Raw genomic sequence first — 27,842 nt, 5'->3', positions numbered from 1 at the left:
TGTTTCAAAGGGGGAATGTGAACAATGCCAAGTGAAAGCAAGATGAGAAAGCAAGGATGAAGATGGAGAAGTGACTTAGTATCATGGAATATACAGTGACCTTGACAAGAGTGGTTCCAATGAGTAGTAAGGAGAAGGCCTGTCTGGAGTGGGTACAAGGAAAAATAAGTCAGGAAATGGGGACAGAAGGTATAAACACACATTAAGGGACTTTGGAATAAAAGAAAACAGAGAAATGGGGAGGTGGCTGGGGATGGACCTGGCACCAGGGGAGGGGTTTTTAAGATTAGGGAAATTACATGTTGGTATGTTGTGTGTTAGTAAAAATAACCCACAACATACCATAACAATAACAAAGTTGATGATGCAAGGGGTGGGGGAAATTGCAGAAGCAAAGCCTTGAAGTGAGTGAGTGCTCCATGAAGGAAGAGGTTAACCTTATCTGGGAGCAGAGACCATCCATCCAAGTAGGTAGGTTGACTTGGTGGTAGAAACAAATGGAAGTCCTCTTTTATTTCTTCTCCTTTTTCAGTGAAATGAGAAGCAGGGTCATCAACTGAGGTTGTGGGGGTTTTTTTGTTTTTTTTTTTGGTTGTTGTTGCCTCAGCTTTTTTGAAAAAGAGAAGTAAAATAATTTTTCACCCTTGACATTGTTAAATATCTTAGCTTTTTGGGGAGTTAGGATTCCACAGTTTGAATATGAGGCTCATCTCCTCCTGGACTCCACATCCCTCAGACTTTTCTCTTTCCTCCTCATCTGAAATGATGTTTCTTAACCTTGGTCTCTTGGGCTCACAAGCTCAGAATTAGTTTCAGTTACTCTCCATTCTTCATGCTATATATCCAATGGTGGTGGGAAGTCTGGCTGAGGAATTAATCCAGTTACTAGTTATATGGCTTTAGGCAAGTCATTTAACTTCTCTATGCCTTAGGTGCCTTAACTATAAATCTGAGTTGATAGAATTCCCTCCTGGATCAAAGAAACCCAGAGTCCTAATTAGTCTATACAGCTCTATCATAAGTGATTTTAAGATTTCCACTGCAATTTTTGAAAACTGAGAATATAGTGGGAAATACTGAGAATATAGTGGGATCCTCATGACAGTCCTTATAAACTACTAAGGACCTGGCAACCCCAGGGATTGGCCAAGAGGAAGAGGGAGATCATCCAGTCTATTATTCCTGATCCACAGACAGGATGTGAGTCTCAAAGGCTTCCATAATAAGGGACTTCGTTCTCCTTCCTCCTGCAGGTGAGGGCTCAACGAATTGCCCAGTGATGATCCTTGGGCGGCTGGGAAGCAGTGTGTTGCTGCCCCTGACATCTGACGGGATAAGTAAGAGCATGAATAAGAGTATTCACATCCTTGTCACAATGGCAGGATCACCCATAGACACCGTCAAGAAGAAAATAGTGTCTCTGGATCTGCGGAAAGGTGACTCTCCACACCATCTGGAGAATGGCTATGAGTTTCATCCAGAAAACCTGAGCCTGAGGATCCTGAAAAGCAGGAAGGAGGATGAGGGCTGGTACTTTATGAGCCTGGAGGAAAACATTTCAGTCCAGCAATTTTGCCTGCAGCTGAAGCTCTATGGTAATGATGGTGGCTTCCCCAGTCCCCACTGGAGGGATGAGATAGTTCCTTGCCTAAGAATTTAGGCCTCTCTCAGAAGCAAAGGGTATTCAGAGTTGGAAGCAACTTGAAAGACATCTCAGTCCAGGAGTAAACCGTCCTTCAGGAAGAAGTTTTAGAAGTTCACAAATCTTTTTTTCATCCAAATTGCACGTTAGTGATAGCTGATTAGCACAAGTTACCTTTAACCCCATTTTCTTGGGGCTCCAGGCCCTCTTGCCTACAGCCCCTCTGCCTGTTGACAAGAGGGTCTGGAGCCCCAAGAGTCTCAATTTACAAATAAGATTTTATTTGAAAAAAGGTGTTTTTTTAATAAAAAAAATTTTGAATACCACTGATCAAGCTCAGTCTCTCTTTCATAGATGAGGACACTGAAATCTAGAGATAAGTGGTTTGCACGTTCCTACTCACATCTGCGTAGGTGGGTTCACTGCACTAGGAGTCCTGGGAGACGGAGGGCTGAAATTCAGCCCACACATCACTCACCAAGCCCCGCATCCTGGCAGAGGATTGCATCTACCTGGTGGAAGAGGCATATTTTTCTCATTTAAACAAATGCTCTGATTATAAAATTGCTTAGTTGCAGAACTTAAACTAGAACGTAGGTCCACCTAAATCTAAGGCCAGTGCATTTTTGAGCCTCTTTAACTGCCAGCCCCTCTTGAACACACCCAGAGTTTGTCTCTTAAGTCCCAAGGCTCCCTTGAATTCCCAGGGATCCTGGCAGCCATGCGGGCTACCCTGCTTCTTCAACAGTGAGTTTCTTATCTCTGAGGATGGGACAGGAGCCCCAAACAGCCAACATTTCTTTAAAATCCTCAGGTACCAACAAGAGAGACAGAAATACCCTCCCTGCCCTTCCCCTGGCCCTAGCATTCCCTTCCCTCCAAACAGTGTATGCAGAATTCCCACAGCCCTCCACCAGGTATCCGTGTGTCCTGATCATTCCAATAGTGTTCCCGGGGCAAGGCTGCCATGAGCACAAAGATTACACATGCATTTTCTAGAACAGTTCACTGCCTTTGTCACATCTTCTCTTTTATGATCAAATTCTTACCTTAGAAAATATGGTTCCTGCAACCATGGTGTTCTTCTCAAGTCAAAGAAAGAGTCTGGATCTTGGAGTCAGAAAGACGTAGTTTCAGATCTCAGTTTGGCTGTTAGAAGCTGAGTGGCATTATGTAAGACACTCCACCTCTCTGGGTCTCAGTTTCCTCATTTATAAAATGGGAATAATTATAACTAGGTTCATAATTGTTGAGAAAGTTGTTGAAAAGATTAAAAAATATTACAAATGTGAAATTCTAGCATTATGCCTGTCCTATAGTATGTACTGAATAAATAAGACTTTCCCTTTTACTTTGTCTATTTCACAGCATTAGAGTGAGATAAGTTGGTGAGGCCTGTGGCTATCCCAATTTCAGACACCCTAAAGCACTTGCTATAACACACACACACACACACACACACACACACACACACACACAGAGTATAGATGAAATCTCACCAGTAAAAAGTCATTTTTTTCGATCTGGAAGGTAATAATTTAGCCAAAGACAGTTAAAACCCATGGGGGAGTTAGCTGACAGCAAACTCCACAGGTAGAATACAGGAGAGCAACCTAGATGAGGAACAACAGAAAGGCAAGGGGAGCCCTAACAGTACTGGTTGGGGGGAACTAAAAGACAATGTTTTCTTCTCTATTTTATCCCAAGGTGATCCTGGAAAGAAGTATGGGGGAGGGGCATATGAGAGAGGGATGGTGCGAAGCAGTAGGTCCCCACAGAAATAAATCACACTACAGATCCACGGGCGGGGCGGGGGATTTGCATTTTCTTCTAACAAGAAGGTTAAGTCAGCATTCCAGAGGATTCATTTCAGTGATGGCTCCCTTTCTCCTCCTCCTGACAGAGCAGGTCTCCACTCCAGAAATTAAGGTGTTGAACTCCAGCCAGGAGAACGGGAACTGTAGCCTGATGCTGGCCTGCATGGTGGAGAAGGGGGACCATGTAGCTTACAACTGGAGTGAGGAGGCGGGCACCCCTCTGCTGAGCCCCACCAAGAACTCCCACCTCCTGTATCTCACCCTTGGCCCTCAGGATGCCAACAACATCTACATCTGCACCGTGAGCAACCCCATCAGCAATGGCTCTCAGACCTTCATCCCGTGGTCCAGATGCAGCCTCGGTTCCTCAGGTGAGTGCCCTTGTGGCGGCTAGTGTGCCACATTAACGATATGGGTTCAGTCCCCACCTGGACCAATTGCTCTTCTTCCATAGCCATGGTCTTCACCTTGGGAACAACACTTTATATGTTCTCTATAGTTTGTAAAAGCCTCCCATGTGCATTCAGTGAGTGGTTACTGTTCATAATGACCAGGGTGGCATTATGCTCAATTCAGAGTTGAGGAAACCAATGAGAAACGATGGAGCCAGACCCGGAGCCCAGGTCTCAAGTTATGATCCTTCCTCTCCCCTCCTGCCGTGGCACCAACCTGAAAGGCTGGCCGGGTGAGGGAGTGCAGGTGGCAGGTCCTGACTCCCAAGTCCATGCTCTACCAGTGGTGGGATTGTTCTATACCATCAATAAGAATTTATCAATCACCTATGCTGTAGAAAATTGGGAATAGACATGATAAATGACCTCTGCTCTCCGTCAACATGTTATAAAGATAAGACATGAAACATGTGCTCAATAATGAAAAGCAGGATGTAATAAAGGGCCACATTTCATGAAATGTACTGTGAATCCCATAGCAGGTCAGAGGGCCAGGGTAGTCAGTTCTCTGACTAAGACCTAGACTGTGAAGTCTGGGAAAATGATAAGTCATAGAGCACTTTATTATTGGCAAAGCGCTTTCAACTGTATGATCTCTTTTGATCCTCACAATGGTCTTATCAGATAAATGTTGTCATCATCTTCATTTCACAAATTAGGAAGTTTAAGCTCATAGCATGTAAGTACCCTCCTCAAGTTTCTTCAGCTTATAGATGGTAGAGTCAGCACCTAAACCTAGATCTTCTGACTGATCTTTCTCTGGAAAGATAAAGCATCATTATTCTGTTATCAAAAGGAACGAAGGGCTGATTAAGTAAGCTCAACTAACCACTTGAGATTGGAAACAGGATAGACCACTGAGCTTTTTCATTAATCGATCTTGTGTCCATGCCTCAGGTAGGCTCAGGGACAGAAGAACCAGGGTGCTGGCCCTGCAAGGTATTACCTGTGCTCTGACATTCTTCCCTCTGCAACCACTGGGGGGAAACAAGAGTCATTCCAAGGGGACTCCTGCCCACAGTAGACTTGGTGTATATGTGGAGGGCTTTTCCAGATGACCAAGGATCCAGGGACAGGGGAATGCAGCCAGGTCATGCCCTTCAGCATAGCATGTCCAGTCAGCGACTCCCCTGAGGTATTCCAGAGGGACTACTGGGAAAATCTACCTGGTCTCTTCATCTGAAAGTTCGTTGGTGAGCCTAACCAACTGCCTGTTTCCTCCCCCAGCCATTCATGGCAGAGTTGGCCACCTGTCCACCCACTCAGTGTGTCTGTCTGCTTGCCCACCTTGCACACAAGCCACATTCACAGGCTCCTCCCCCAGTTCAGACCTCTCTCTCTGCCCACAGCTATTCAGAATGTGCCGGTGGGATCAAGAAAGCAGTCTTGCATGAGTGCGGAGTTTAAAGAATGTGGCCCCAGTTGTCCTAGATCCAATATTACCCTTTTTACTCACAAGGATAAGCCACTTAACCTGTCTAAGACTTAGATTCTTTATCTAAAATACTAACAGCTGAAAGGTCTTAATTGTTTACTATGTGTCAGTATGTGGCATCTCATTTAATCCTCCCAGCAACCAAATAGTATTAGTATCCCCACCTTACGTATGAGGAAACAAAGATATGGAAAGGTCACACACAGAGCAAGGGGCAGAGCTGAGTTGTCTGATTCTGAAATCCTCATAGGTACTAGTGGAACAGATAATACACTTTCTAAATGCCTTATAAATCATAATAAAAATGTGTGTATTTCCCCCAGGGCTGAGGAAGTAGTAGCCCTTACCCCTGCCCAGCCTTCTCTGGTCATAGCAACCCTCTTAGAGTAAAGACAGGGCACCAAATGTTTTACCCTGACCCACCTCAGAAAAGAGGAATAATTCTCTTCATGCTCCTCAATATAGTTTAATGAGAATTTAATTAATGTTTTCCAAAGTCTTGTCCATAAAGCTTCGCCTAGGGGCATTTAGCTCAGGACATTCTTAAGAAACATATAGGGACTCCCTGGTGGTGCAGTGGTTAAGAATCTGCCTGCTAACGCAGGTGATACGGGTTCAAGCCCTGGTCTGGGAAGATCCCACATGCTGTGGAGCAACTAAGCCCATGCGCCACAACTACTGAAGCCCGCGTGCCTAGAGCCCGTGCTCCGCAACAAGAGAAGTCACCGCAATGAGAAGCCTGCGCACCGCAACAAAGAGTAGCCCCCGCTCGCCACAACTAGAGAAAACCTGCGCACAGCAATGAAGACCCAATGCAGTCAAAAATAAATAAATTAATAAATTAATTTTTTTCAAAAAGAAAGAAACACTTAACCACTGGTGGTCCAGTGGTTAAGACTCTGTACTTCCACTGCAGGAGGTGCGAGTTCGATCCCTGATCAGGGAACTAAGATCCCGCATGCCGTGCAGTGCAGCCAAAACTAAAAAAAAAAAAAAATGCTCTTACGCATCTAAGCCACTTTGAGGACCAAGTATGCCCTAGTGTGACGAGATTTACTGGGTATGGAGCAGGCTTTTGCGAGATGGGGAAGGAAAAGAAGAAGCGGAAACATGGCACCATGGGAAAGCCCTGTCAGGACCTCAGCCCAGGCATTAAGACAAATACCCAGCAGCCACTGCACTTTCTTGGGCCTCTGTTTCATTACATGTGAAATGAAAATGGTGAACTAGTGACATTCTTTCCAGAGTAAATATTCTATGATTCAGTTTGTATGTACCTGAATAAGAAATGCTAATAAAGCGTTACCAAGGTATATTAGTTTGCTAGGGGTGTTGTAAAAAGATTCCATAAACTGAGTGGCTTATATAACCAAAATTTATTGTCTCACAGTTCTGGAGGCTAGAAGTCCAAAAGTAAGGTGTCGGCAGGGTTGGTTCCTTCTGAGGGCTGTGAGGGAAGGATCTGTTCTAGGCCTCTCTCCTTGGCTTGGAGATAGCTGTCTTCTCCTTATGTCTCTTCACGTTGTCTTCCCTCTATGTGTATATCTGTCCAAATTTCCCCTTATTATAATGACACCAGTCATGTTAGATTAGGACCCACCTGTACTTAGTTTGCTAGGGTTGCCATAACAAAATACCAAAGACAAAGTGGCTTAAATAACAGAAATTTATTTTCGCAAGTTCTGGAGGCTAGAAGTCCAAGATCAAAGTGCCGGCAGGGTTGAGTTTTTCCTGAGGGCTCTCTCCTTGGCTTGTAGATGTCTACCTTCTTGCTGTGTCTTCACACAGTCTTTCCTCTGGGCATGCTCGTCCGTAGTGTCTCTTTGCGTGTCCAGATTTCTTCTTCTTATAAGGACACCAGTAAGACTAAATTTGGGTTCACCCTAATGACCTCATTTTAACTTGATTACCTCTGTAAAGACCCAGTCTCCAAATAAGGTCACATTCTAAGGACTTCAACATATGAATTTTGGGGAAACACATTCAACCCGTAACACAAGTAAAGATCCCCTCCCCTGCCTCCAGGGATGGGGAACCACAGCATGTCAGAAACAAATCACACAGCTAGTTTGTGGCATGCCGTTCGCAGTAAACCAGGTTGCCTAAATATGGAAAACAGAGTTTTGTTAGTTCATTGATTTGTGTTTGCAAATCAATGTCACTAATTTTTAAAATACTGTGCTTAGTTAGACAAAACATTTACTGAGGTTCTACTATGTTCCAACATTGTGTTAGGTGCTGAGAACACAAAGACCAAAAAAGACACAGTCCTTGCCCTTAAGGAAGGAATAGTTCTAAAAATAACTAATTATCCCAGGTCTGGTAATGCAACAGGTGCAAAACAGAAGTACGTGCAAGTTAAGCAAGAGGAGGGAATGATTGACACTGTCTCAGGGAATCAGAAAGAGCATCACAGAGGATGTGACATAAACAAAGTTTTGAAGAACAAGTAGAAATTACCCAAGCAGATAAAAGAAAGACATTCCAGGAAAAGGAAAAGGCAGATATAACTGGGTCTTGTTCTGTATTATCCTATAGTATCCTGATGGGAACTAATAGATAGTTTTAGGTAGAGGAGTAACACGATCAGCTTTGCATTTCAGAGAGAAAATTCAGTGGTGTGGAGAATAGATTGGGGTGGGGAAGAGGCAGAAGAAAGAGAAACTAGTTATGAGGCGGGCCCATTATTTCAGTCACCCATCAAGGGATGATGAGACCTGAACCAGAGCAGTGGCTGTTTGTTTAACAAAGACTCCATTCAAGGGAAACCCCAGCCTTGGGCTGAAGCGGTGGGGTGTGAGGGTTTATTAGAGGTCACTTCACCATCTATAATGAGGACAGTGATTTTAAGATATTTTTCACTTTCATTAATGAAAAACTCAAAGTGGTTAATGATGTGATGAGAGCAAATGAGACATGATGTCAGCACTGCTTCTCATCAGGACTCAAACTGAAGAGCAAAAGAACATATTTGGGGCTTCCCTGGTGGCACAGTGGTTGAGAGTCCGCCTGCCGATGAAGGGGACACGGGTTTGTGCCCCGGTCTGGGAAGATCCCACATGCCGCAGGAGCGGCTGGGCCCGTAAGCCATGGCCGCTGGGCCTGCGCGTCCGGAGCCTGTACTCTGCAACGGGAGAGGCCACAACAGGGAGAGGCCCGCGTACGGCAAAAAAAAAAAAAAGAACATATTTGTTCCTCAAAATCTTTTCTTTCTTTTTAAAGGAAAATCTATTTTTATTTTATTTATTTATTCATTCATTTTTTGGCCACACTGCATGGCTTGTGGGATCCTAGTTCTCCAACCAGGGATGGAACTAGGGCCCCCTGCAGTGGAAGCGTGGAATCTTAACAACTGGACTGCCAGGGAATTCCTGTTCCTCAAAATCTTTTCTTTCTAACAACTGTCTAGGCTCTCCATCATATATAAATCTTTATTCCAACTGTTATCTCAGTGTTTTACAGCAAGAAACACCTTCATGTCTATTGTTATGATGCCTCTTTACTGCAAAGTCCATTTCCAAGGGTGCTACTAAGCATTCTCCTAGGTCATGCAGCGTGTGTCGATGTGGGTCAGCACTGGACAGTGTGTGACATGCTGCCGTCCTTCATGACATGTTCTGAAATAGTTCTCTCTGTGCAAGAATGAGTAATACTAAACCTTAAATAGCCCAACTCAAAGGGAATACCCCTGGAAGCTCATCTTGAAAAGAGGACCCCTTTCTGCAGATTAGCAAAAAGTTGGCTCAGCAAGTCTGGGTTAGCTCAGTGGAAGGAAAGAAAAGCTGACACCTGCCAGTATGTTCTGGGGGCTCCCCCTTTCTAAAAAGGCCATTTCATCAAAAGGGAGCTCCCATTGTTACAGAGTCACCTAGCTGTTCCATGCACAGAGCAGGTCCCTCTCCCTGGTACTCCCAATCCAGGAAGCATGGCAACAATCTTGGAAGGATGGAACCTGGACACTTCTCATGGACCAGAGCCTTGTCACGTGGCCACACCTGCTACACAGGATGCTGAGAAATGTAATCCTTAGCTGGGCAGCCATGTGACTGGACAAGACTTGCATTGTCGTGGGAGAATGAAAATGCCCCTGGAGGCACACCTACTAGCCCCTGCAACACAGTGCTGGGTAGGATAGGCAGTTGTAAGGGATTTTTCTGGAAGCTGTGAACTCTGTAATAATTTTTACCTCGATGGTCCCAGATCTTAAATTAGTGTATGGTATGGTTTAGGACCACCCTTCCCCCACTAACAATTCTGAGAGGAAACTTCCACCAACAAAAAGATGTCTCTTGAAGATGGTTGACTTCTTCAAGTTGATGTGCTCCAGGCAGGCGGCCTTTCTGACAGAACCACATGAAAGGCAGGAAAGAGATCTGGCACTCTCAGACAGTTACGTTAGCATCTCAGTAACTCCTGGGGTGAGCTACATTTGTTTCTCAGATTCTTTTTATTTTCTTCTTTACCTGCCTTAAAGAATAAAGGTTTGGGGACTTGAGAGACAGGAGCTTTTGTGTTTCTGTGGCAGCAGATTTCAGAGATAAAAAAGGCCCTTCAGCATTTTCCTTGGATGCATGTCTATGTGCCAAGTTATCAGGTTTAAACCACAGCCAATCTAATAGAAGACCAGGGGTGGAGACTTGTGCAAAGAACTCTTCATAAAATGTACTGGAGTTCTCAACCAGCCTGCTCAGCTACCTCTAAGAGGCTCCAGGGGAGAAAAAGTCCCAAACCTCCTGTTTAAGAATGTTAAGATAACATTTTTTTGTGGACGAAGAATGGGACCTGTGGACTCCAGAACAATATCGGCCTGATTTTCGAGCATTGCCATCCTGAGGGGCCTCACTACATGACTGAGCAAAAAGCAGGAGAGCTGGAGATTCTGCCACAGGAAATGGTGGTTTGAAATAGGAGCACAGATGGTGCTGAGAGCAGAGAGGCACACCTTCTTCCTGGTTCCATTTTGTTATAATAAAACACATGCCAAATAGGTCATTGCTTGTTCCCTTCTACTCCTGCCTTGGGCCATTCAGAAGGTGACTCTGCATTCCTTCCCAGACTTTCTCATACTTAGTGCTCTGATAATTCTTAACAAAAGGGACATGACAGAATTCTCCAAGCTTCATTCTATTGCCTCTAAGTTAACTTAGTCCATCACAGTTATGTTGAGTGCCCTCCTGCCCTACCCTGTGTCATGTGGAAGGGGTAATGCATATGAAGCGTAAGGTACAGCATCTACCTTCAAGGAGTTTACAATCTAGACAGGACTCAGAAGCTACCAGGTAGAAAAACATCATCATATTAAGGAAACTACTGCTAGAATTCCTCTTTGGAAGGCAACAGAGTTTGTTTAGGATGGTAGCTTCATAAATGCTAGACTGCAGAAGGTGAGACCCCTCCCCCTAAGAATCCAGCTGTAGGTTAGATAGTTCTGTATTATAATGGGGGAAAATGTTGCTTGTGCAGAGATAGGAAGAGAAAGAGAGGGTCTGAGCCTGTCAGAGGGTGGGAAGCTGCCTGGTTCATGATGGAATCTGCTCCTTGTGACCTTTCAAATCTACACTAGAGGATTTGAACCCACAAAATTCTTAGTGTAGGTTTTTTGGTTTTGTTTTGTTTTGTTTTTTGTAGAAACTGATGAAGACACTGTACCTTGCACCCAGGACAGCTGAGACTAGAACAAGTAGAGCTGCAGGAGAGAAAGCTCAGAGGACCATGAGGAAGTTATTCCCAGAAATTACAGGAATCATGGGCAGCCTGAACCCACCAAGCTGTAAAAGTAGCATTTTGTCCATATTTACCCAAATTCCTGACAGCCTAGAGTCTCTGACATTTAGTTTCCATTTACATATCATAATTGAATAAGAGCACCAAAAAGATGATCACCAAGTGTAGAAATATTTGGACCTGGTAGACAGATAGAGAAATTAAGTCGTAAGCAAATGACATGATGGTTCTGAAGCATCCATCCTTCACTGATGTTCAGGGACCCCTCTGGACTTGCGATCAAACCTATCTCCTGTCCTTAAAATCAACCAGCAAGAATTTACCAAGGACCTCTATGTGTCAAGTAGTAAGAGAGCTACAAAAGAAGTAAAGAGGTGGTCTCTGGCCTCCAAGACCCTAGCAGCTAGTTAGAGAATTGAGGCAAGTGGAGTTGACATTTATTCACCACATGCTGGATTGCAGGCATTGCTCTGAGCACTTTCCGTACATTATTTCATTGGTTCCTCAGAACAACTCTGTGAACTGAATATTTTTATGTTCATTTTGCAGATGAGGAGACAGGGGCCCCAGAGAGTAGGAGCAGCCTATCTGAGGTCACAGAGCTATCAAGTGGTAGACCCAGAATTGGAATCCATCTGTCTGGCTCCAAATGCTCTCACTGAAAATAGTCTCCACAGCAGACATAATTCTAAGATGTAGGACATAAACCAAAGGTGCTTCAGAGTCCAAGGGGGAGGGAAGAATGGGAGCTGGAATGGTCAGGAAAAGTCACACAGAGGAAGGAAGATTGGCCTGGGGGGTCAGGACTCGGCAGTGGCGGCGGGGGGACCGCTGAAGGTGCAGCGGGAGGGAGAATAGAGGACTGAGCATATGCACAGGTGTTGGATGGAAGATGGTGAAGGGACTAGTTGGCACCTCAGAGGGCCTTTGACTCACGAGGTCTCCCAGGCAACCCAGCCTTCTGCTGCTTTCCATGTGGAGGCCTCACCACCACAGGCTAAAACACAAACTATAAATTCTGTAGGTCTTATGTCACCTGGCTCGACCATCACCTTCTTCTGTGACTCTAAGTACACTTGTCTGAGTCTCAGTTTCCTCAACATAAAATTAGTGAGCTGGGTGAGATAAGCACTACAGTTCCTTTAAGGTTACAAAAGTCTATGGTCCTGTAACTTAAATCCTCCAGTAGATTCATATTACTTTGTATCCAAAGACTAGGAGAAAACTTGGACTTCTGAAATATCTTTCAGGACTGTGGCCAGGTTGCCTCTCAGATCTGGTTGGACTGGCCGAAGCTGGTCATGTATGTCATAGGACAAGTGGAACACATAGCTTTCATCCTCCTGAGACCCTGAAAAGAAAGAGAGGGCTGGTGTCATTGTGTCCCCTGGGCCAGTTATATGTCCCCGTCGTCTTTAGTTTATGTGAGTAGGTGGGCAGCTGAGCTGTCAGCAACAGGAAAAAGTCTCACTTGGCAGAAGTGTTACAGATGCACTTATGTCATCTGCTGTTTCCTAACTTCATTTTATGTATGTATCTATGTATTTATTTATTTTGCTATTCTCTAGTTTTAGATGCACCACCTTGTTGGTTTTATTTTATTTTTATCTGAATGAAATTTGAGAGAACTAGTATTTTTTAAAATGACTTAAATAGTCGCAGTGTTTGTTCTTAAATTAACCATTGATTTAGAAGGTCTCAAAATACATGAAGGAAGAAAAAAGAGGAAATAGTCTTGAAATACTAAGTGCTACTATAACTATTTGCTGGGTCAGTTCCATGGGCTGATGAAACCTGGTGGTACTTAGGCTTCTAGCTCTGCTTCTTTATCTTAGGATCTGAAAGCGTTCTCTGTGGGTTTCTGGTGTTGGCAACATCAATCTGAATAAACAGTCTCTCACTGTTTCTTGGACAAAACACACACACACACACACACACACACCTGTGAAGTGAGTTCTCAGCAACCATAAGCCATTCAGAGTGGTTACTCAGGGTACAGCTGCTCACAGGGCAATTCTAGCCTCAGCAGTGATTTTGTACTCATATTTCATTCTTTATATAAATTCAGGAGTCTTACTACAACTCTCTGCTTGCCCCCTAGCTTTTTTGATCAGGGGTCAAATGACCGCTGAAGTTGGTATCTGGCAGGGTTAAAACATGTTTAATTCTGGGAAGAGACTCTATCATCAAGATCTTTACAAAACCAGTTCAGTGAGATTCCCTGGGATGACGATGTGTGAAAAGCCTAGAAAGAAAAAGAGAATATTTTCAAACCCAGGAGGCAACCTCTGGTTATCCATCAGGCTGAAGGCCCACTTGGATCTTGGTGGGGTGTGTTTTCATCAATTTGTTGAGACTTCAGTCTGCATCTTTGGTTAACTCTGTAAACATCTGAATTGTGTCTGCAAGCACTCTACCCCTTTGTACCCTACCTATTTCTTCCTTTCAGTTTCTTCCCAACAAATCCATCATAAGTTCAACAACAAGCAGGCTGATTCCACAACCATCCTTATAAGTTACCTTTACACATTAATGTTACCTCCTGGTATTTAGAAGGTACATGCTATTACTTAGAACCCTAGTGGTGCTTCGGGTTGTCCCTCACCGTTAATTATCCTGGTGTATCTTACCCCAAGCCCATAAGTCTCCCTGACTCTCCAAGAAGTCTGTCTTCAGTATTCAGCCATGTTTCTACTCCTAGACCAACCTCTAGTTCTTGAGGATCTCTGTGCCAGCTTCCTTATCCATAAAATGGGAGTAAGAAGAGTATCTACCTCATAGGATTTTTGTGAGGATTAAATACATTACTAAACAAGATACACTAAAAAAAAAATGCCTGGCCCATTGTAAATGCTCAATAGTTGTCTGTTATTATCTTATTGAGCTAAACGTCTTATTTACTGGGGTAAGAGGTCTCGTCCACTGTTTTCCAAAGTGCTGCTCCTGGTTCAGAAGGATTTGGTAAAGGGAGCAAAGAAGAAAAAATGAAAATTGACTCTCTGATTTTTAGTCTGGGTGATGTACTCTAGTGCTAATATTAAACACAGGACTGATTCAGAGTAAAACTACATACCTTTCTTTCAGTTCAGGTCTAGTGGGTTCAATACAGTTATTTGCATGGAAGGACAATAATAGCACATTATGTTTATTTTTAAAAAAGCATAAGTAGATCCTCCTTCCTCCCAGTGTCTCATGAGAATGGTGTGGGAATATGGGGACACACATGCAGCCATCATGCTCTTTCTACCAAAATGGATACAGGACACATTAGAAATTTAAAAACAGAGAAACTGAGCAGAGAAGTTGACTTAGAAAAAACAAAGATAAGTTTAATTTTAGTCATGTGGTAGACTGTCTAAAGTGAAGTGAAAAATAAAACATTTGAATAGAAGAATCTTTAAAGAAATTAGGAGTATGAAAGTCAAAAGTAGTGAGAGAAATCGGGATAAGAAAACAGATCTGGAACTCTTCAGTAGTCTAAAGCTGATCTCTAAAACCATAAGATCGAATGTCTCCCTTGAGGAAGAATGTAGACAGAAAACATGAGGCTAGGTCTCCCCACTTCTGCGTGGGATGTTTTTAAATTCACAGCACTTTTGAGACTGCCCTTTGACTTTTTTTTCAGAAGCAAGACAATGGGCACTGTATGCTGGGCTCTTCTTAGGGGTCATCGTTGGTGTCATCATGATTCTGCAAGTGGCAATACTACTGTTGAGAAGAAGAGGTAGGTGACAATAGATTCTTATCAGACTCCCTGTGGTAAGCAGGGGACCTCTCCCCACAAGCACTTGCTCTCACCACTGGGGCTTTCTGCAGGCAATGCCTTTGCAAAAACACTACATAAACATATCCTTGGATCTTGTTCAATTCAGTTTCATTCAACATGTCTTGCTTGATCCCGCCACACTAGGCTGTGGGGATAAAAAGATAGATGAACCACAGGTATTTAATATGGGAGACATGACACAGATAATTTAAATTCAGTATATATGACAAACACTGCAGCAGAGGTGTGTACAGGATGCTGAAGGGATCCAGATAAGAAGCTTAAAATATTCACTAGGAGCAGAATACAGAGGACCCTTGAATCTTGTTCAACAGAAAAGTTATAACTACTGACTAATAATAAAAAGGATGCTTTTACCCAAGGGTTGAAACCTTTCTATAATTTCTTCTTTTTTAATTAATTATTTTATTTATTTTTGGCTCCGTTGGGTCTTTGTTGCTGTGCACGGGCTTTCTCTAGTTGTGGTGAGCGAGGGTTACTCTTCGTTGCGATGTGTGGGCTTCTCATTGCGGTGGCTTTTCTTGTTGTGGAGCACAGGCTCTAGGCGTGTGGACTTCAGTAGTTGTGGCTCACGGGCTGTAGTGTGCAGGCTCAATAGTTGTGGCATGCAGCCTTAGTTGCTCCACGACATGTGGGATCTTCCCAGACCAGGGCTCGAACCCATGTCCCCTGCCTTGGTGGATGGATTCTTAACCACTGTGCCACCAGGGAAGTCCCTATAATTTCTTTTTATGCTTACAATATCCCTCTGAGAAAAGGAGGGTATAGTTGTTTCTATGTGACTTAGCAATGGGGTAACCAAGGCACAGAGAGGCTGACTCCTGCAAAGTCACCCAGCTGATTGGTGAGGGAATCAGAACTGCAACTATGTGTCCCAACTACCAGGGCGTGTTCCTCTAGGAAGGCCCACAGCTTATCAGAAGACAGCAGAGAGAACACACTTTACTACCATTTTAGCACAAATTCTGACTCACCTTGGACAAGTGTGCAATTCATGAGGTCACTTAAAGCCAAACTAAATAGTTATGGAAAGTTACCCAGGGTAGACTGAAACCATTAGGGCCCAATTACTCCCTTGCAGTTTCAATGTCTAGAGTTAGTATCTCCTGGCCTCCCCTCCAAGTTGTCCTATGATTCAATATCCTGGGCAGTGTGCTCCCCTCAGCGACACTACCCACCACCCACTCACATTAGCATCAGAAGGTCCTGCCCCACGATCAGGACAGATCCCTGGGCTGGTCTTCCCATGGGGAGAATAGAACTTGATCCTCACACCACAGATCTGATGGCCGATCTCATTCTCAAGTAGATCAGTGTTCTCCACATATAACCTTCTTGGAAAAGCCCTGTCTCAGCACTCTGATGTTGGTTTTGCTTATGTAAAAAAATCTAGGTCATAGCAAGCCGCCTACTTTGTCTCATTTCCTCCATTTAAGAGGTAGCTGGGGAGGAATGGGGGGAGTGCAGCAATGCAGACAGAAATCACGATGAGAGTCCATGGGGATGGGCCAGGGCAGCCACATTTGTCTTAGACAATAAGGAAGCAGTGAAATACCAGCGATGAGAAAACTGAGATTAACATACCTGCATTAACCCAGCTGGTGAAGGTCCTGGGATCCTAACCTGCACTCTTTCCTCAACTACATCCTGCTCATCACATGGTTGTCTCTGAAGGGAATAGCGCTCCCCACCCCACTACAATTCTCTACTACTTTTCCCAAACACGTACCCATCCTTGTTTCTAATCACCGTGTATTCCTTGTAAGCCAGGAACATACAAAGCCCTGCCTTAAGTCTGTGGGAAAAGCTTATACTTAATTGCTGTACCCCCATAAGACTTTGCTCAAGAGATTCTGTTGCCAACTTCTATTGGTGTCACCTCCAGAATGCAGCCTGACTCTGAAGGTTTTCAGAAGGACTCTCTGGAAATTTCGTGTCCAGGAGACACACTAGATAAGAACATAGATTTTTAGCATTCAAATGCAGACTTTGCCACTGACAAGCTCTGTGATCAAACGAAAGGCAAACAAATCTGCAAAATGGGGATAATATTATGTACTTCATGGTATTGATGTGGGGATCCATAAGTCAATATACTGAAAGCACTGAACACGATGGCTTCCATGGATAGATGATGGATGAGAGATGGATAAATAGATGAATACACACACACACACACACACACACACACACACACACACACACACAGAAAGACTAATCTCTTAATGTAAGCATCAATAGTTAATCTCTATTGCCAGCAGAGGGCAGCGCTGGAAGGATCTGGGAAGAGCACCTAGAACAGATTTAAAGTACTTGAGGTTAGGGTAACATAAGACAACTTTATGCCTCAGATGAGAGCTGAAAAGGATATTAGACCGACTATGCCTTCATTTTACAGTCATGGTAAGAGAAGAGACCCATTGAGATGACATGTTGTCCAATGACACACAGCTAATGAGGGCTAGAAGGGGGATGCCCCAATGCTAAGGTCAAGACATTTTTCATTAGATCTTAAGGCCTCAGTGACTAGAGTTGAGCTGGCTCCTGAAAACCTGTTTCTGCATTGGGGAAGAAAAGCATGAGACTGAATTATCTTGGTCCAGTGGTCTTTTTGAGAAGCAACATTCAGCCTTGCCTTTTCCATCTCTCTGACCCTTTGGGACTTTCCCCTCAATTGTAATTTTCAGCTTGAGCTGACCTGAAAGACTGAAAGTCCTTAAGGACCGAGGTCTGTTCTCTACACTATTTGTTCCCCTACAACACCTAGGACAGTGCTGAGTGGGGGCTTCTAACTGTGCAAACATTCATGGTTTTGAACCGAAGGATGTATTTCACAGAACTAACTTGTGCCCCCTCTGTTATCTCCTCTGATCACCCCAAACCCTATCCTCCCTCCCTATCCCCCCGCAACACGCATCCTCAGCCAGTTATCAACCCTGACCAAAAAAGTGAAGTTGGAACCACCAGGCAGGTACTCCCTGCCCACACATGCACAGGAAAACCATACGTTGGCTTCTTTGAATTCTTTGAGCTTCCCAGCAGCTGCCCATCACTTCCTTCCCAAGTGTCACACCCTCATGCAGCACCTTCCACCATTTTCATCACGTACATACATACAAGGCCTTTCCCTTCCAAATAAAAATATACCTCTCCTAAGTGCTATTCCCTCAGAGACATGCTCCTAGATTTTTAAAAGAATAAATTAATTGGTGTTAAAATAAGTCTACCCTAAAGACTTCACGTGATTTCCTCTGAATCAAGTCTCCATTGTTTTTGCCTGGACTTTGCAATAGTCTCAAAACAGGCCTCCCTGTTCCCATCTGTTTTTTACCCTCCATCCTTCTCACTGCTACATGATATATCCAAAGAATACCACAAAACATTAGAAAGAATGAGATAGGTCTACTGCACTAGCATGGAAAATGTCCTCAACACATTTTAGCTGAAAGGGTCAAGTTACAGAGAAGTGTATGGAATGACTGTATTTGCAGAAGAAATATCTGTATAAGTATAGCAAGTGTCCAGAGCTGCACCGTCTAATACGGTAGTCATCAGCCACGTGTGGCTGTTTAAATTTAAATTAATTAGAATTAAACACAATTTTAAATAATTTTATTGAAGTATAGTTGATTTACCATGTTGTGTTAATTTCTGCTGTACAGCAAAGTGATTCAGTTATACATATATATACATTCTTCTTCATAGAATTAAAAACAATTTAAAATTCAGTTTCTCGGTTGCATTAGTCACAGTTCAAGTGCTCAGTAGTGACTTGTGGCTTGCAGCTACCATAGTAGACTGCAAATATGGAACATTTCCATCATCGAAGATGATGTTGTATTGTACAGAGCTGATCTGGAAGGATATACATCAAACTGTTAAAAGCAATTACTTCTGAGAATGAAATTGTACTGGTTAATGGGGGAAAGAGGACATACTTTTTACTCTCTATTATTTAAATTTTTGTAACAAGAATGAATTATTCCTACAATTTAAAAAGAAAAAATTTAAAAACTGGTTAAAAATTTAAATGTTCTGCAACATATTAATTTCCAGAGATCCTAGGCTCTGAGCAAAAAAAGATGGTAGGCATTAGAATGACATTGCAGCTTTATTCCAAATAGTCCCAGGCAGATCATCCCTCTTGCATCCCTTCCACCTACACATACACCGTCCCCCAGAAACAGGGAGGTGAGAAAGCTGTGAATGAAACAACATGCTATGAGCTGAAGAATTCGAAAGAGGTATAAATAACTTGCCCTGCCCCTAAAGAACTTAGAATTCTATTAGGAGATCAGATATATACATCAAACAATAGAGATCAAAATAATTGAATGGCATATCAATTACACCTAACAATTGCACCTAACACTATGTGCCAGGCACTGTTCTATACACTTTACAAGTAATATCTCATGTAATCATCACAACAGCCCTGTGAGGCAGGTATTTCAATCCCATTTTACAGATAGGGGAATAGGCCAAGAGAGATCAAGTAACTAACCTAATGTCATATGACAAATGTACACGGGGTTTGGGACTCAGTGCTTTGTTCCTGTGGTACTTCTGGGGAAGGTGGGTGTGCAATGGGGGGTAAAGACCAGACAGGTCTGAGCAGAGAGTTCATGCTGGGGACCAGAGGGAGATAACCACTATGGTTTCTTTTCCCCAGGTAAAACAGACAATTACCAGCCAACAATGGAAGCAAAAAGCCTTACTATCTATGCCCAAGTCCAGAAATCAGGTGTAAGTCCTATACTGTCTTTGTCTGGGGTGGACCTGTCATGTTTCCCATGGAATCCCTGGCCATTCAGTTCACTTTGCATGTCTGACATTCATGGTTCTACGTGGGTTCTGAAGCAGAGGAAATTAAGAAAGCAGAAGTCAAGAACAAGAGCTCTCTAAAAGGACATTAACTTCGGTGTTAGATGGGACTATTTATTATTTGAAATAATGGGAAACACTGGGTAATTTTCTGGTCATCTGTTTCTTCGTAGGAAAAATTGAGGAAGCTAGAAACACGTGATGTATGACTCCTTCCAGCTCTGGCATTCTAGGAGTCTACGGTTCTCTGTTATCAAACTCTTTCCTTCTCTATGGAAGAGGGTGCCAGCTTGAGGAGAGAGGGGAAGATTGAGAAAGGCTATTGTGTGACATGTTGGTCTGATCCAAGCTTAAGAGTTTGCAAACATCAAAGAGACAAGGAAGGAAGATCTTGAGGATTCTGCCTAGAGAGTGGTTGGTGAGATGGAAGATGATATGTAGGCAGCAGATGAAAGCAAAACTGTGACAGAGTGATGGTTGGGCTGAAACAGAAGAGATGGATTTAAAAAACTAGAGTCATGATGAAGTTGAGGATCAGATAAGTTAGAAGTAAGAGGGAGGTTAAAGAATGATGGCTAGATATGAAGATATTATAGTTTTTCTGACATGAAGGCAATTCTAGGTAATGTATAGGCCAGAATACGGCCATTCAGGATGTAGGGGAAGGCAAATTCTTGAGTAAAAGATGTGAAGGTAAAGACAGCTTTGATTAGCACCTTGGAAAATTGCATCAGATGACAGTAAATGCATTTCTGATAACCAGAGATAAACTCTTGGACAAAGCCCTTCTTTCTGCTGTCCCCTAGTGGTCTGGAGGGTGTATTACACAGGCCATGACCACCGTTGAGAACCAAACTCCATTTAAATATATGAGTCCCAAGAGCAACCTCTTTTGCATATACATATTTAGGTTATCAGGTTCAACTTAACCATGGTGCCTTCCCTATCTATTCTATCCCATGTTGCTAGCACCACTCTTTTTACTGTAAAGTATGACATCCATACCAAAAAGTGCACCATGTATAAATGTCAGCTCAATGAATTACCCCATCTTGATACCTAGTAAAGCAAGTCTCTCCAGCTTGTTTTTCTTCAAGAGTTTTGGCTATTATGTCCCTTTGTACTTGCATATGTATTTTCGAATCAGCTTCTCAAGTATCACAGAAAGGGGAAAAATCCTATTAGGATTACATTGAATCTGCAGATCTATTTGAGGAGAAATCATATCTTTCAGTATTGAGTCTTCTAGGACCATAAAACTACCACCCAGATCAAGGAACAGAACATTGTCCCCACCCCCAGAAGACCTCCTTGTGTGCCTCATAATCACTATCTTCTCTCTCCTCCCCAAAGATTCCCTATCCTTACTTTCTGAAAATATAGTTTACTCTTTTTTTTTCCCCTTAGGACTTTATAAAAATGGAATCTTATAGCATTTTTCCTCCTGTGTACAGTTTATTTTGCTCGATATTACCTTTTATGAGATTCAAGCATGTCTTTGAGCTTAGATATAATGCATTCATGTTCATTGATTTATGGAATATCAATGTATACATATACAAGAGTTTATTCTTCCAGTTGACTACTGATGGACATTTGTGTTATTTCCAGTCTGAAGCTATTATGAAAATTGCAGCCATTCATATTCATATGTGTGCTTCTTGGTAGATATGTGCACATATTTTTGTTGGGGATATATCTAAATGTAGAATTGCTAAGTCACAGAGTATGCATATCCTCAAATTGGTTAGATAAGGCCAAACTGTTTTTCAAAGTGGGTGTACCAATTTACTTTTTTGCAACTACATACAAGAGTTTCAGTTGCTACACATTCTAATCGAAATTTGGTGTTATTGGTCTTTTAAATTTTAGTCATTCTTTTGGATGTGTCTTTTTATAGTTCTATTTTGCATTCCTCTAATTATTAAGAAAGTTGAACAATTTTTCATATGTTTATTGGCTGTATAAATATCCTCTTTCTTAAAGTGACTGTTAAATCTCTTGCCAATTTTCCCTTGCATTTCAGTCTGTTTTGGGTGGGATTATTATAAGGCTTTTAAACATTTTTAGCAGTTATATTTTAGCACATACCTTCACCCATCTTGTGGCTTGCCTCTGCAATTTCTCAAAGATACATTTTGATAAAGGAAAGTTCTCAATTTTAGTGTAGAACAATTTCATCATCTCTTCCTTTGTGTTATAAAAAGATAACACTTTTTGTATTCCAGTTAAGAAATCTTTCTTTACTCCCAGGTATGAAGATATTCTTCTACCATCTTCTAAAAACTGTATGGTTTATCTTTTCAACTTATATCTGCTATGCACCTGAAAATGATTTTTTGAGTGTGGTGTGAGATGGGTCAAGTTTTATTTTTTTCCATATGGATATCCTATTGACTATTTATATTTAAAAACTGTCCTTGCCTCACTGCAGTGCCACCTCATTATAAATCAAGCGTCCATCTGTGTGTGGATCTATTTTGAAGTTCTCTGTTCTGCTCCATTGGTTTATTTCTTTACAATTGCACCAGAACCATACTGTCTTAACAAATCTGTGATTGCAGATTTATTACAAGTTTGATATCTGGTAAAACAAATCTTTTTACTTGTTCTTGTTCTTCAAGTTCTTGGCCATTTTTGATCCTTTGCATTTTCATCTATATATTTTAGATTCAGTTTGTAAAAATCCTCCTTAAAATCCTGCTGGAATTTTAATTAGAACTGCATTGATCAATTTCAGAAGATCATATATGTTTTCCTATTGAGTCTTTCAATTCATAAAATGATATATCCTTTATTTAGATCTTCTTTAATTTTACCCTATCACTCCTTGAATTATCTTCTGCAACATTACTTCCAAAGTGCTGGCTAGCTCCTTTTTACTAAAACGACATTTTTACTAAAAGGACCTTTTATTAAAAGCATTACCTGGGACCTAATTAGAAATGCAAAAAGTCAGGTCCCACCCCAGATCTTCTGAAATAGAACCAGACTTCTAACAAGATTTCCAGGTAATTCATATGCACATTAAAGTGTGAGAAGCCCTGCTCTACCCCAAGCACTTCCAGTAATGGGAAATTCACTGCCTCTCAAGGTAATTCATCCCACATTTGAGCACTTCCTACTATTAGAAAGATCTTATTATATTGAACCAAAATATTACCCTAAACATTCCAACCTTGGTTTAAAGCTGACAGACTGTACAGAACAAATGTAATTCCTCTTCTACATGGCAACCCATCAGATATATGAAGAGAAAGATCATGTCCCATCTTGAATCTTCTTTCCTCCAGTAAAGTTTTCCAATTCCTTATCTCTTCCACCAGATGACAAGATTCCAAGTTCTCTCCCATTATAACCCATGTGCTTCCATTTTAAGGCTTGTTCTATGTCCAGGAAAGGCAGAGAATAGCATTATCCTACACCAGTGCCCCCAAGTATGTTGAAAAGATGACTTTCCAGGCATAAGATATGTCGTCTCCCTCTTAGAGGGACGGGGTCTCAATTTATGCCTACACTGACTTCGTCCTGGTATTGTGGATTTTAATTCATTCTAAGTAACATTAACAAACAACAGCTGAAGGTTTTTATGTGCCTAGCACTGTTACATGGGGAATGCAAAGAAAAAATAGGCTATTTCTCAAGGAATTGATGGTCTGTTTGGAGAAGCGATGTGTAAATACATCAGAGTGTCTTAAATACAGTGTACAGTTAAGTGCCGTAATGTGTGAATTAGACTTTAGGTACCTGAGGAATTTAGGTGAAGGAGAGGTCATTATAAGTTGGGGTAACCAAAGAAGAACAGTATAATGGAAAATACATGCGCTTTAAGTTAAAAGATATTTTAAGTTAAAATCCTGGCTTTGATACTTCTTGCATGTTCACATTAAGAAAGTACTAAATCTTTCTGGGCTTTAGCCTCTTCCTCTGTAAAATGTAACAGTCTTTAACATAAAGAGTGGTTGTGAGACAAATGGGAAGATATATGTGAAGAACTTGGTAAACTTTAACACACTCGCACATGTGTGGTTATTATGAAGTTCAATGTTTGGACAGGAAAGAGAATTGATGAGAAACCATATTAGAGTGAGTAATAGCAGGACTTCATGTTGTGGGTGATATGAGTGAGACTAAAATACTATAAAAATCGCGTTCCCTTCAGCTGCCTATGTAAGAACCACACCAATTTCAGTTCACTGTGAGCAAGATGTTTAAAACATCTGGGAAGTGATGATGATGAATCAGGCTGCCTCACAAGGCTGTGAGCTCCATGTCACTCGGGGAGTCTGAGCAAAGCCCAGAGAATTGAGTTCCAGGGAATTTGGGGGAGAATTTTCACCTGGGAAGGAGGCTGGACCAAATGACTCCAAGGAGCTTTCTAACTCAAAACTTCTTGATGCTACGCTTCTCCGTGGGGAAAGTTGAATGGGAAATAACTTGCTGCTCAGCTAATCTCCTGCTGTCTTTGCTTCCCTTGTAGTCTGTTCAGAAGAAACCTGACTCTCTGCCAGCTCAGGACCCCTGCACCACCATTTACGTTGCTGCCACAGAGCCTGTGCCAGAGCCCGTCCAGGTGAGGCATTGCTCTGTGCCTCCTCTCTGTAGAGAGGGAATAGGTGGAGGAGGGGAAAGGGTGGAACCTGTGTAGAGCTGAAATGGAGGACGTAGGCCCTTGCAAGCAGGTAGCAAGGAGCATCTGCAGCCTCAGTTGCAGGGCTTCCGGGAAACCCCTCGTGGCTGCTTACATGGGGTCTCTGCTCACTCTCTGCTCACCAGGCTTTCTCTGAGAGCTGTCACGTCAGAATCAACTGGCATATTTGTTAAAAATAAAGGCTCCCGGGACCTTCTACCTAGGATTCTGTTCAATCAGAATGTCTATGGTGGGTAACCAGGCATCTACACGTTAAAAAACAACATCCTCCTGGTGATCCTGATGCACATTTAAGTTCAGGAATCGCACCTTGTGTCCAGGAGTTCTCCAGTCCAGCTGCATAACAGAATTGCCAGGGGAGCTTTGTAAAAATGCTCATGCCTAGTCTCCATTCATCCCTGTTTAATCAGAACATTTAGGAGTAGAACTCTGCATAGGTGTAAAGCCTAGAAGACAGTATGACACATGGCCCGCCTGTTCTACCCCATTGCAAGATCAGCATGGATTAAGTTTACTTGACAGGAATCTTTCCTTTTACTAAACGAACAGAAGTAAATTCTGGGCTAAAATCTTGGCTTTAGTTGGACCCTATTAAATAAAGCATTTTAGGAGACAATGGAGGATCAAAAGGCCACAGAAATGCCTACATTTACCCATTTTCCTCAAAGCTCCTACTGTACACATACTCAGCAATGCTTGGGAGGATGCCTCATCTTCATCTTGAGGTGTATTCACAGACCACTCTCCTATCCAAAGGGAAGTAAAAACATAAATCTAACTTTAAAAGCTTTAAATAATGTAGATTTTTAATGATGTTTTCTGGGGGAAGAAACACAGCACTCGGTATATTTCACATTTTACAGCAAAACCACCTGAATTCCCTCATTCCTGTCTCTTTCTGTCTCAGACTCTTGAATCTCCTCTCCCTGCGAGAAGTCTTTGCCCACAATCTTCACCTCTTCCCCATCCCTCTCTTGCAGGAACCACTTCTTTCTTCTCCCTTTGGGTCTCATTAATCCCCCCCTTTTTAGAGCTCAGTAATTTAGAACTCTTTTGGCTTCTCTAAACTGAGTGCAGGTCCTCAGATGACTGGGACAGGTCTCCCAGTCTCCCTGATGACATGCGTATGCTTGAAGGGAGCTGTAACCCATCTTGTGGGCGAGCAGGCAGTCTGGGAAGCTGAGTGCTACCTCTAGCAATACCCAGCTGTGGCAGACCCTGAGCAAGCTGCAATGCTACATGATTCTTGAGACGCTTTCCTTTTTCTAAGCATCACTGCTTCCATTTGTAGCCTGTGAACCTAGTGCTGGTCCCTCCACCCACAGACTTGTTCTCTTTTGCCCCCAGCAATCAAGCTCCATCACAGTATATGCCAGCGTGACACTTCCAGAGAGCTGACACCACAGATCCAGTGAAGGGACTTTCTGAAGGAATACGGAGGAGCCAAAATAAACACTGAACTTGGTCCCAAGTCCCAAGTTTCTTGTGACATCTACACGTCTGTACTCTTCTTGGATCGACTCCCTGGTGATGTTTCTCCCACATCTACCCGCGAAATAGATAAGGAAGCGAGGTTTCCCAAGCACTTAGCCTGCTCTGTGGGAGGCACAGGCTCAGAACAGAGAGCTGCTTGGAATAGCTTTCCATCTCTGTGGTGTAGCAGATGAAATGGATAATGCCGGTCCAGTGAGGTGTCTCGCTCTTTGCTGCAATTGGGTAATAAAAGCCAAAGGCAGAAAGTCAGGACAGGACATCTAGTACCTATCTCAGACAGCTGACCACCAGCCACAAAGTCTGGAACAGCGTACCCTTGGGCTGCCTGTCCTTGGTCTGGGAGCTGCTCCCGATCACCATGCAGACTTGATCAAGGCTCTGGGCCTCAGTTTCTCTCTCTGGATAGACAATGAGATTATTGTCTCAATGAGATTAATAAACACTCTGAGATTATTCCATAAAAGAAGCTAATAAAGTATTTTATTTGTAAAACCTGGAAGCTAAGAGTCAATAAACTGAAAATATGACTTTGAGGTCTCTGAGCTTTGAGTAATGGAATGAAAAAAAATCTAAGATTCTTAAAAGTACAGTTTTGTGCAAATGATGTTCAGATTTAAAGAAAAGGCTTCCCTGGTGGCACAGTGGTTGGGAGTCCGCCTGCCGATGCAGGGGACACGGGTTCGTGCCCCGGTCCGGGAAGATCCCACATGCCGCGGAGCGGCTGGGCCCGTGAGCCATGGACGCTGAGCCTGCGCATCCGGAGCCTGTGCTCCACAGTGGGAGAGGTCATAGCAGTGAGAGGCCTGCGTACCACCAAAAAAAAAAAAAAAGAAAAGTGGTAAGTGTTTTGTGATACTGTTACAAAGGAACTTGGGATAATCAGAACTTGTCCCAGAGTGACTTTTCACTTCCCCAAATGATTTTTAAATCCTAGTTCTCTGCTTACTCTGTTGAACAACAAACCTGGAGCCTCAACTAAGACTCTTCAAACTGATTCTGAGTCCATTTTACATCCATGGCTTCACATCCCCAGGGTCTCTACCAGACACTTCTTAATCCTTGCATACCTCTCCCCGTCACTAAATGTATCTTGAAGTAGACAATAACATATATTAGCCCAACAGTTTCAAGTAATTGAATGCTTAATAACTTAAATTATTGGCTGCAGACAGAAAGAGCCTCTTCTATTAAAGTCCTATTTCCCTTCTATTCTCGCTTTCATATAGGCCTTCTTCAATTTAAGCACTTCTGTCTGATAGGGTCTTGTGTGACCCTAGTGAGCACTTTAAGAAATCACCATAAAGAAGATGTGGCACATATATACAATGGAATATTACTAAGCCATAAAAAGAAACGAAATTGAGCTATTTGTAATGAGGTGGATAGACCTAGAGTCTGTCATACAGAGTGAAGTAAGTCAGAAAGAAAAAGACAAATATCGTATGCTAACACATATATATGGAATTTAAGGAAAAAAATGTCATGAAAAACCTAGGGGTAAGACAGGAATAAAGACACAGACCTACTGGAGAATGGACTTGAGGATATGGGGAGGGGGAAGGGTGAGCTGTGACAGGGCGAGAGAGAGTCATGGACATATATACACTACCAAACGTAAGGTAGATAGCTAATGGGAAGCAGCCGCATGGCACAGGGATATCGGCTCGGTGCTTTGTGACTGCCTGGAGGGGTGGGATAGGGAGGGTGGGAGGGAGGGAGACGTAAGAGGGAAGAGACATGGGAACATATGTATATGTATAACTGATTCACTTTGTTATAAAGCAGAAACTAACACACCATTGTAAAGCAATTATACCCCAATAAAGATGTTAAAAAAAAAAAAGAAATCACCAACTGTCTTACACCCATATAATAAGGGTCACCAAATTTCCAGCTCAAAACTCTGAGCTCCTTATAGCCTTGTACTTTATCCCCTCTTTTCAATCAGTTCACATTTTAGCTCTGTTGTTTGGAGCATCCCACTTCCTGAAACCAATGCATTAGTATTCTTTTTTG

At 42.6% G+C, this 27,842-nt stretch overlaps 1 protein-coding gene across 1 annotated transcript; it reads left to right on the top strand.

Annotated features, from left to right (window-relative positions):
• The first annotated feature begins 397 nt into the window (after positions 1-397).
• On the top strand, positions 398-26,301 carry SLAMF1 (signaling lymphocytic activation molecule family member 1). The gene is made up of 7 exons (XM_067714045.1): positions 398-471; positions 1,254-1,595; positions 3,546-3,830; positions 14,696-14,794; positions 19,530-19,603; positions 24,162-24,254; positions 25,680-26,301. Exons 1-7 carry the CDS (start codon positions 420-422, stop codon positions 25,728-25,730), a joined length of 996 nt encoding a protein of 331 aa, XP_067570146.1. The 5' UTR covers positions 398-419; the 3' UTR covers positions 25,731-26,301.
• The last annotated feature ends 1,541 nt before the right edge of the window (positions 26,302-27,842 follow it).

Source organism: Pseudorca crassidens, chromosome 2, assembly GCF_039906515.1.
Source record: "Pseudorca crassidens isolate mPseCra1 chromosome 2, mPseCra1.hap1, whole genome shotgun sequence".
NCBI lineage: Eukaryota > Metazoa > Chordata > Mammalia > Artiodactyla > Delphinidae > Pseudorca > Pseudorca crassidens.
This window is presented reverse-complemented; position numbering and strand designations above follow the sequence as displayed.

Bases quoted from the DNA above. Each gene is read 5' to 3' on its own strand.
- SLAMF1 (XM_067714045.1), top strand. From the start codon at position 420: ATGAAGGAAGAGGTTAACCTTATCTGGGAGCAGAGACCATCCATCCAA. The intron at 3,831-14,695 runs GTGAGTGCCCTT...CTTTTTTTTCAG, and splicing joins ATGCAGCCTCGGTTCCTCAG to AAGCAAGACAATGGGCACTG. The intron at 19,604-24,161 runs GTAAGTCCTATA...CTTCCCTTGTAG, and splicing joins CCCAAGTCCAGAAATCAGGT to TCTGTTCAGAAGAAACCTGA.